Source organism: Mizuhopecten yessoensis, unplaced genomic scaffold (assembly GCF_002113885.1).
Source record: "Mizuhopecten yessoensis strain PY_sf001 unplaced genomic scaffold, ASM211388v2 scaffold9331, whole genome shotgun sequence".
NCBI lineage: Eukaryota > Metazoa > Mollusca > Bivalvia > Pectinida > Pectinidae > Mizuhopecten > Mizuhopecten yessoensis.
In genome coordinates, this window is record NW_018407994.1 from 27,450 (window position 1) to 38,393 (window position 10,944).

Sequence of the window (10,944 nt, forward strand, 5' to 3'; positions counted from 1 at the left end):
GAAAAATGAGACACCCGACTGTGTGAGACGTATCAAAGGTTGGGCCTCTGCACTTTAGTTAGGAATAAATTTCCTGAACCAGTTGAACAATCCAAGTATTCGCCTTTAAGCTCTCACGTCTTTCGGATGACTGATCTTCTTTATGGCATCCACTCGATCTGGTGGTGGAGAGATGCCATTCTCCGAGATCTGATGACCGAGAAAAATGCAAGACCTTTCAGCAAAGAAACACTTTTTGGGGTTGAGCTTTAACCCTGCTGCCTGTAGTCGTTTGAACACTTCCTCAACATCTTTCATGTGTTGTTCCGTATTTGGTGAACTAATGAGGACATCGTCAATGTAACAAAGGCAAGATTTAACAGCGAGTCCTCTCAAGACTTTTTCCATCAGGAGCTGAAAACTACTTGGAGCTGTTCTTAAACCCATAGGGAGCCTTTGGAATTTGAATGTTCCATAACAGGTGTTGAATGCAGTTAATCCAGTACAATCAGAGTCAATTGGCATCTGAAAAAATCCCTTTGACAAATCAATGGAGGTAAAGTATGATAGTTTTCTATACGCAAAAGATTCTGTGAGTTCTTCGAGATTTGGAATTTGATATTGGAATGTCTGAGTTTGGGAATAGAGATATCTAAAATCTACACAGAATCTAAATTGAGACAGGCTAGATGTCTCGATAATTGGATGTTTTGTTTGACTTGAGTGATCCTTTTTGGATACAAGTACAACTGGACTGGTGATGAGGATCTGTTCAGACTCACTAACTGGTGCTATGATTCCTTGGTCCAACAGTTCATCAAGTTGATGTCGTAATACCTCTCGTTTATCCGGAGGAAGACGATCGGGTCTTTGATGTTTTGGCTTAACATCTAGTTTGAGGAGGATCTTGTGTGTAACAAGCTCAGTGTAGCCAAGGTTCGGTGACCCAGGAGTGACAAAAAGCGCTTTGTGTCGACGGAGCAAATCTTGAAGATTTTCATTCTCTGTTGGTGTCAAGTGTTCTGGGATATGAAACAGTGAATCGAACGAGCTGTGAATGCCTGTATGGTGTTCATGCGCAGAGCCAGTGGGCGTCTGTACATTCTGCACACTGTCAGTAGAAAACTGGAAAATATCATAATCCAATGAATGTTTAAACTTCGCCGAAACTTTTACTTGCAACAAAGTAACAGGATTTGAAGTAGGATTTAAAATCTTAATTGGAACTACACCATCCATAGCAACTGTCACTAATGTCCTGGCAACCATTAAGCTTTTGTGAACACAAAAATTACTTCCAAAACATATGCCCTGTGGATTTTTTTTATAAAGACACGGCCTTCAAATAAGAGGTATACATCCCCGTCAGCAAAATCATTTAGGCAAGGAGTGCAGTATGGAGACGTCAAAATAATACAGTTAGGACTATTGTGACGTCACAATTGACATTTTGAACACTAGACCCTGCTCTCTGATTGGTCGATTATAGTGTTATTTGTCTCAGCAGCAAAAACATTAACTTTATGTTTACCGGCGAATACCTCATATGTTGCTGATAAAAATGTAATAAGAGTCTATATTTCGAGTATTATATCTGACCCGAGAGTGTCATTTGATATGTAATCTGTGTACTAATGATGTTAATAATGGCCTTAACGTTCAGATTAATTCCTAGCTGATATATCGCAGTGATTTACATCAACTATGTTTGTCCGAAGTTGATGACGGGAGCTAGCTAAGTGAATCCGAAATAGTATAATTATAGTTTTGTTCCTAATACATTGTACATGACAATTGGTATAGTCATTGGCACAGGGACCCGATAACTTGTTACGCTTGTTTTGTATTGACATATCCTAGAGTGTAGAATATGATAGACTTTTTAGGGATTTAAATCAATTATCTGGTAGAAATGCCGTGGCATTCTTTCGGAGAATCATTGGGGGTGTCATTTTTACAGAGAATCGATCTAAACTCCTAAAACGTATTATATCATTCTTCATGAAAGGTCCATACAAACCAACCGTAACAAGTTCTCGGGTCCCAGTGGTCATTAGTTCAGCCCTATATTATAACTAATGCAAATTCGATCCGTCGGTATAGACTCGGGTAAACTCATCGAAGACTAATGTTTTAACTACTTTTGATTCATTATGTATGGAAACTGTCTTCATATGAACGTAGCTGTCGCGGTGACGTAATGTCCCTAACAAGCACGTGTCCCGGTCACTGACAAAACTTCATCATGTACAAGGCTTATGCAATTCAATGACATTTGCCAAATAAGAATCGTCGCTTTTACGTCAAACTTGTGTGTCTGACAATACTACTGACGACAAAATGCCAAGAAACAATTTCCTCAATAGTACAAAGTTACAGAATTACCCGCCGCCGATTCCTGTTTCGTTAAGAAGGACGACCTGACGAGTTTGGTTTCTTTATCGACTGGCAGTGACGCTAGAGTAACGATTATGTTGGCAAAATGCAAACGTAATCAATTTCATATCACGCGATATGAGCGGTGTGCGCACGCCTATTTTAAGGACGGTCCTTTTCTCAATAAATACATATGGAGCCGTATCATGCAGTAGTATGTTTAAGTTATCTATATAAAATGATATATACAAAATGTAATACATTACATATTATATACCTCGTCGGCTATGTAATGTCACTTTTCATTTGGTTAATAATCATGTTTATTTTGGCAGTAAAGATGTACGCGCAAGTTCTACATTTTGTATTTGCCCTAGTGGAATGTACGTGCAACGCTCTTCCAAAGCCTCCCTCCTCATCTATAAATATAAACAAACGAGCTGTCACAGATTAGTCGTTCCAACATACATCATCCATTGTTATCAGTTTGTCCACTTGATTTAGTTTTAGTTCTGAAAGAAGTAAGATTAAAATAGATCTCCCTCTCTCTCTTTCTCTCTCTTTCTCTCTACCAATATTTTTTTTATGTAAGGATATTTCATATTTTTTAAATTTTGTTATAAACTGATCAACGCTAAACGAAATTTAATATACCGTACCAAAAGATATTTTCATTTCGTATACATCCTTTCCTCTCTATTTTCTCTCTTTTTTAATCTTGGAAGTAGTCTTTCTGAATATTGTGGTAAGATAAACATGAAGAATCTCTTTGATGAGATGAAAGTGCTAAGGACGTGACGGTGTTTTTGATTATTTTTTCTTTTTATATACATTTTAATATACATTGTACATGTATGTATATATCCATATACCGAACATCAGTGAGGACTTCATGATATAATCAAATATGACAGTGTATCCGTAAAATACGGAGATATCGACAGATAAATCAGCTTCTTTAAAATATACCATGATACATACAGAATTTAGAGGATGTCAGTAAATCAAGGGGCCGTATTCACGAAAAAATTATCAAGCACAAACCCAGATGATAGACTGATATTTTCAATGTTTACATTTGACTTTTTGAGCGTGTCACATTAACAGATTTGGTTTGAGCACAGAATCCATGATTGAGCATGAGAACGTTTTTCATTAATACGGGCCGAGGTATCGGTAATATAAGCAAAGTCTCACTTCAATGCATGACATCTTATACGTTTTTACGACGCTATGACATGCTTAAAACTATGGTTACAAAACTATAATATGAACACGAAAATCAATTTGAAGAATTTTATTGATCACGTGATTGTTACTTCACAATTTCGCAAAAGTAAAACTGACCAGTACAAAACGAACAGAATTATGCATGTTGGTAATTTTACAATACCTGTGGGTCAGTTTGACCGAGTGTATAACTGACCACGACAACACCATCAGACCATGACATTAGCGGTCACTGCACATACTAAGCATGTTATAAATGATGTGACAGAGTTAGAAGCTTTCGATATGATAGCCGTAATCAGCGTGGAAGCACTGGTGGTTTGACAAATTTTCTCAGAACACTAATTAACAGTTAAGATCGACATCGTTCTAACTTGCTAATGTAATAAATACCGTGAACATCTACATAAGGCGAACTGACTTCGAACTGACCAATGATAATTAGTCAACTTTCCAGCTCCACAACAACTCAAATCACCTAATGGCCGATCGAAACATGTGAGCAACTGACCAATCAAACAAACACCATTGAATTTATAAATTGGACCACTGCTGGACAGTACTAGCTAAGTTATAAATGGACAATTCATAAGGTATCGGTTCCGTTCTTCACGAAACCACTAGTGGTCAAGATTCATAGAGTTACAATTCAATATAACAAATATAAGGTACAACATAACATTGGGCAAACACCATTCCAATCGGATCGGATCGTGACCCCAAAAAATTCAGACAATAAAGTCGAGTCTCTGACGTCAATCTTAAACTTCTATTCCATCACCGAACACAACCCACATTCTTCTCTTTGAACGGCGCAACGAATCTGCAATGAAATAAACGAATAACAACATTCCATATAAACGTAATGCACAATCTGTCCGTTCTCCACTGCAGAAAATGTTGTCATGCATTGTAGTTTTGATATTAAGGAAAATCAAATAAAAAATATAAGTATGAAATTGAAATCAAAACAATCTATCCCTTTTTTTTTTAATTTGGGGAATACCCTACCTAGCGAGAACGAGTAAACTTACCTAGTCAGGGAGGAGTAGCTAGTGAGCTACCAGCTTAGCAAGGGACATGGTACCTAGAGAGGGATATAGTTCCAATGTAGCGAGGGACTTGGTACCTAGAGAGGGATATAGTACCAACTTAGCGAGGATCATGGTTCCTAGAGAGAGATATAGTACCAACGTAGCGAGGGACATGGTAACTAGAGAGGGATATAGTACCAACTTAGCTAGGGACATGGTATCTAGAGAGAGATATAGTACAAACGTAGCTAGGGACATGGGATCTATAGAGGGATATAGTACCAACTTAGCTAGGGACATGGTATCTGGAGAGAGATATAGTACCAACGTAGCTAGGGACATGGTATCTACAGAGGGATATAGTACCAACTTAGCTAGGGACATGGTATCTGGAGAGAGATATAGTACCAACGTAGCTAGGGACATGGTATCTACAGAGGGATATAGTACCAACTTAGCTAGGGACATGGTATCTGGAGAGAGATATAGTACCAACGTAGCTAGGGACATGGTATCTAGAGAGGGATATAGTACCAACTTATCTAGGGACATGGTATCTAGAGAGAGATATAGTACAAACGTAGCTAGGGACATGGGATCTATAGAGGGATATAGTACCAACTTAGCTAGGGACATGGTATCGAGAGAGGGATATAGTACCAACTTAGCTAGGGACATGGTATCTGGAGAGAGATATAGTACCAACGTAGCTAGGGACATGGTATCTAGAGAGGGATATAGTACCAACTTAGCGAGGATCAGGGTACCTAGAGAGAGATATAGTACCAACGTAGCTAGGGACATGGTATCTAGAGAGGGATATAGTACCAACTTAGGGAGTGACATGGTATCTAGAGAGGGATATAGTACCAACTTATCTAGGGACATGGTATCTAGAGAGAGATATAGTACCAACGTAGCTAGGGACATGGTATCTACAGAGGGATATAGTACCAACTTAGCTAGGGACATGGTATCTGGAGAGAGATATAGTACCAACGTAGCTAGGGACATGGTATCTACAGAGGGATATAGTACCAACTTAGCTAGGGACATGGTATCGAGAGAGGGATATAGTACCAACTTAGCTAGGGACATGGTATCTAGAGAGAGATATAGTACCAACGTAGCTAGGGACATGGTATCTATAGAGGGATATAGTACCAACTTAGCTAGGGACATGGTATCTAGAGAGGGATATAGTACCAACTTAGCTAGGGACATGGTATCTAGAGAGGTATATAGTACATGTACCTAGAAAGGGATATAGTACCAACGTTGCGAGGGACATGGTTTCTAGAGAGGGATATAGTACCATCGTAGGGAGTTCATGGTATCCATAAAGGGATATAGTACATGTACCTAGAGAAGGATATAGTACCAACCTAGCAAGGGACAAAGGACCAGGTCAGTGACAGATTTCCTAACGAGGGACAGAGAACTTAAGGAGGGATATGTTAACTAGAGAGGAAGAGTATCTAACTAGCAAGGGACATAGGACATAGTGAGTGACAGTGTTGCTAGCGAGGGACAGGGTACTTGGCAGGGACATAGTACATGTACCAACCTATCAAGGGACAGAGTACATAGGGAGCTATATAGTACCAATTAAGCAAGGGACCTAGAGGGGAATACAACACCAATCAAGTGAGGGCCATAGTACCAATTGAGGGAGAGTACATACCTAGCAAGGGACAGGGTACCAGTAGTTGATATGACGCTGGATGCACAGTGGGAACAACACCATATGCTCCTCCTCAAAATGCTGGACAAGCTTTCTCTTCCAGTACAGGTCATTCCATGGCAGCTCTTTGGTCGGTACCACGGTCAAATCTAGCCCATAGTAAAACAACATCATGGCGTTTGACCTTTTTGCAAAATTCGCCTCGTCTTTCTTTCGAGTACCGGAAGGCTTCCACAAGGACCTCCTTTTAACCTGACACGGCGCAGTGCCGCAGTGACGACAGAGGGGAGGATCTGCCCAAACAAATATTTAATATGTCAAGACCATTTTTTTGAATTCCAGGGTTTAATTTTTTGACTCGCAAAACATTACTTTCTATGCATTCTGAGATTTTATCAGAACGGAACCCAGGACTAACTGTTACCTATCTGACTGGTTCCAGACGCACAAATTTGACAAATTACAAGGCTTATAGGAAGTGGTTCCCCTTCTTTAAACATGAACAAAAAGCTACTCTGAGATTAAAGTCTGCCACGATTACCTTTAATATTTAATTAAAACATTGCTCTGAGAACACGGGTATGCAAGATTCTGAAATGGTTTCCAAGCTAGCAAACGTGTATTAACTAGGTTCATAAAAAGGTACATTAATTTTCGAAAATTTCTTAATTACAAAGTAAACAGAACACTAGAACTGAAAGTGAGAAAACTGATACGTTCATTAGTCTGCTGCTTTATTCAATATTTTAACCTTCGCTGGTTACTTACGAGCTCTCCATTCTTGGAACATTGACACGGCGGCTGACCATTTCTCTTTGACGATGTTTCCGATCGACGGCGCATAGCCCAACAGCAGGATAAGAAGCACACACAGCAAACTATAGAATACTTCATTTCCAATTCGCTAAAACAAATCAAATCATGATTATTTTTAGGAAATAGTACCATAACAAAAACATTCAATGTTCAAGACCCGAAAATTCCTTAGACAATGGAGAAGATAGCGTTTTTATCATAACTGAACGCTAACGAAGTGTAACAGGAAAGAAAATAGTGTGCTTCCACCGGGGATCGAACCCTCGATCTCCGGGTTCCTAGTCGGACGCTCTAACACTGAGCTAAAGGGAAATTCCCTCTAGCTCGAACTTAGAAGGCGGCCTTAATCCTATGTACAATTGAACCCTGCCACACTACTCCCTCCTTTTTAAATGTGTTCGCCCATTGAACACCACAGCCCAGGTTCTAACTCCCTGTCACTACAGGGAGGGCCACGGACACCATTTGTAACAAGAAAGAGAATAGTGTGCTTCCACCGGGGATCGAACCCTCGATCTCCAGGTTCCTAGTCGAAGCTAGAAGGCGACCTTAATCCTATGTACATTTGAACCCTGCCACAAAAGCATAGCTGTCATGATGGCTAATAACATTGCGAAACACACACAAGAAAAGAATACGAAACGAAATTCACACGCGTAAAATATACCAGGTATTTACTAAATTGATGAAAAGTAAAATTAGTTAAAAATCATCACAAGCATAAGCCTACTTAACTATTAGTGAAATAAAAACTGTTGACGTTTTCATGACAGTCGTTAACATTAAAAAATATGTAATCCTTACCCATGTTAGATCGGTAACCGTTGGACAGACTTTCTCAATTTCACTTGCGGTGAAATAATAAAACAATCTTTTGGCATATCCTGGCTCGGGCTCCACGCTACAGAGATTCAATTATAAAGTTATGAGTAAATATTTCTTAATATTCAATGGCAACACAATCGTTAACTTGAAAAAGTCATTGACGTTTATTTGAGCTCCGAAAGATCTTTGCGTCAAGTAAAAGAATAACATATACGATCCAATCTCACTATTTCTGGTCCAAACTTACCACGTAAGATCCCGATATACAGCAGGCCCTTGTTGCATGGCGTACATCATTACCAAAAATATCAAGAATAACCTGATATTCATTGTGGTAATCGAAGATTTAAACAAAGAAGTAAATATCAGGGGAGAGACTGATCATCTCCGCCTTTGCCGATTGCTAAGCAGCTTAGCAACAAGTATGTGACGTCACAAGTGGGTATCTGTATTTTACCGATCATGACGTCATGCTATTGTCGTTTACCTTAAAATGCAAGCGGTTACACGTTGCTGACAATGTTAATGGTACTAAAATGTCTTCTGTTATGAATCGAACCCTGGACTAGCGACAGTGAGTGTTTCCATTAGGAGTCGAATTCGGGACTAATAGCGATAGGATATGTTTACCTTAGAATTCCACTAAAATTCGAACACAGGACAAGCGACACTTGGGCCCGTATTCATGAAACCGTTCTCATGCTCAAGCATGGACTACAGTTGTATGTGCTCAAACCAGTTTTCCTGTGACTCACGCAAGTCATGTCAAACGATCAAAAAGTCAAATTAAAATTTGGAAACAGTATACGGCCTCCAATTCTTTTTCCAATTCAGTGGCAAAAAAATATTTCTTTTATTAATCTATAACCGGAACAAGAAATTAGGCTTGAGCACAAAACCCATGCTTGAGCATGAGAACGATTTCATAAATACGGGCCCACGGTATGCGTTTCCGTCCGAAATTGAAGACACAACGAAAAAAGAGTACATGCACTTCTGCGATGTAGCCGGGATCAAGTATGTGTTTCCTAAAATATTATTCTATTTGGAGTTGAAATCTGGACAAGTGACACAAGTCTTGCGCAGTGTGTCGAACCCAATCTCAAATTGAAATGAAAACAGCAGCTTCACAAATACATATGCAGTTATCCCCCTTTGACTTGATCGTCGATAACGAGAAGTACTACGGCGTGATTTTTGTTTACTGTTGACAGTCATTTTCATTTTGCTTAGCACTTATTAAAAAATGTATTTGAACTCACATTCTTATATGACGTCTTAATTTCCGTCCACTCTTTCGCCCCTCTTCTTTCGGCAGACCCGATAAAATTTTATATGAAATACCTGTTGAATCTTGTTATAGTAATACAAGCAATTTTCAGACCATGAAATACAACGTTCTGTATTGCACAAGTGCAATACGGAATGTTGTATTTATCTACTAGCCGGAACTACTTTTTATGGGAATCCCCTTGTCATGGCGAACTGAAAAGTTTATAAAATCGTTGTATCGATCTCTACCAAATACATACGAAAGGTATGTGATAAAAGCAAGACCACACTTTTTTTTTCCAACGAATTAGAAAGCACTCATTTATTGCGCGGATGTAAATATTCACTCGTGCGAGTGCGCTCCGCGCACTCGTGAATATATTCGTCCGCGCAATAAACTCGTGCTTTCTGATTCGTTAAAAAAACACAAGTGTGTGGTCTTGCATATTTAGTATTCCCATCGCCTTTTGGATTCTCCGACCATTACTTGACTCATATACTGTACAGGGTGGACTGAATGCATATTTGCCAATAGCCAACACTATTTAAGCTTTTACAAGTTTGAAGTTTTCTTGAAACACAAGCCAAAGCAATCGGGAGCCGTCGGCACTTTCTGTAAATGCCTTTCTGGAAAGTGCCGATGGTTCCCAATTGAAGCGAAAGGTGTTTAATCATTCATCCGGGAATTTAGCTATTTGAGCAGGAAGGCTAATACGAAAAACATAGAAAAGGATCATCTATATGTCGTCAGTGTTTGGTAACATTGCACGTTAAGTATCTGCGAATAATGAACCATTTCACCTTTCATAGTCATTACAGTTTGACACATCTTCCAACATTTATGATTTTATTTCGTAAACATTAGATTTACATGTGGTTTATTGTCCGCATAAAAAGTCTATGAAATAACGAAAACATTGATGTTTAATGGAATGCTTAGAAACCCGTACATAGTTTTAGAGGAATATTTCCACGACCATGAAAAAGTGTAGGACTCTTCTGGTAGTTATACAGGGTCAAATCGGTGATAAATGAACTCGAAAGAAACATTTAATCGAAATGACAAGGTAAATGACGAGAATTTCATTTCATATATATCCTTTCGTCTCTATTTTCTACGATTTTTTATATTTTTAAACTTGGAAATACATCTTTCTGAATATTGTGGTAAGATAAACATGAAGAATCTCTTTGATGAGATGAAAGTGCTAAGGACGTGACGGTGTTTTTGAGTATTTTTTCTTTTTATATAATATACTTTGTACATGTATGTATATATACATATACCGAACATCAGTGAGGACTTCATGATATAGTCAGATATGACAGTGTATCCGTAACATACGGAGATATAGACAGATAAATCAGATTCTTTAAAATATACCATGATACATACAGAATTTAGAGGATGTCCGTAAATCAAGGGGCCGTATTCACGGAAAAATTCTCATGCTCAAACCCAGATGATAGGCTGATATTTTCAATGTTAACTTTTGACTTTTTGAGCGTGTCACATTAACAGATTTGGTTTGAGCACAGAATCCATGATTGAGCATGAGAACGTTTTCATTAATATGGGCTGAGGTATCGGTAATATAAGCAAAGTCTCACTTCTATGCATGACATCTCATACGTTTTTACGAAGCTATGACATGTTTAAAACGAAGGTAACAAAAATATAATATGAACACGAAAATCAATTTGAAGAATTTTATTGATCACGTGATT

The 10,944-nt window shown here is 38.6% G+C and overlaps 1 protein-coding gene across 1 annotated transcript; it reads right to left on the bottom strand.

Moving 5' to 3' along the window:
* Positions 1 to 3,668: 3,668 nt before the first annotated feature.
* Positions 3,669 to 8,353, bottom strand: LOC110457843. Its single transcript, XM_021509285.1, has 5 exons — positions 8,192 to 8,353; positions 7,924 to 8,020; positions 7,072 to 7,207; positions 6,304 to 6,596; positions 3,669 to 4,408 (listed from the first exon to the last, which is right to left on the bottom strand). The coding sequence occupies exons 1-4, from the start codon at positions 8,272 to 8,274 to the stop codon at positions 6,304 to 6,306; spliced, it is 609 nt and encodes a 202-aa protein (XP_021364960.1). The 5' UTR covers positions 8,275 to 8,353; the 3' UTR covers positions 3,669 to 4,408.
* Between the last annotated feature and the right edge of the window lie 2,591 nt (positions 8,354 to 10,944).

Coding starts and splice junctions, on each gene's coding strand:
- LOC110457843 (XM_021509285.1), bottom strand. CDS start 8,274: ATGAATATCAGGTTATTCTTGATATTTTTGGTAATGATGTACGCCATG. Junction 8,021..8,191: donor GTATATCGGGATCTTACGTG/GTAAGTTTGGAC, acceptor GAATCTCTGTAG/CGTGGAGCCCGAGCCAGGAT. Junction 6,597..7,071: donor GTTCCAAGAATGGAGAGCTC/GTAAGTAACCAG, acceptor TTGTTTGGGCAG/ATCCTCCCCTCTGTCGTCAC.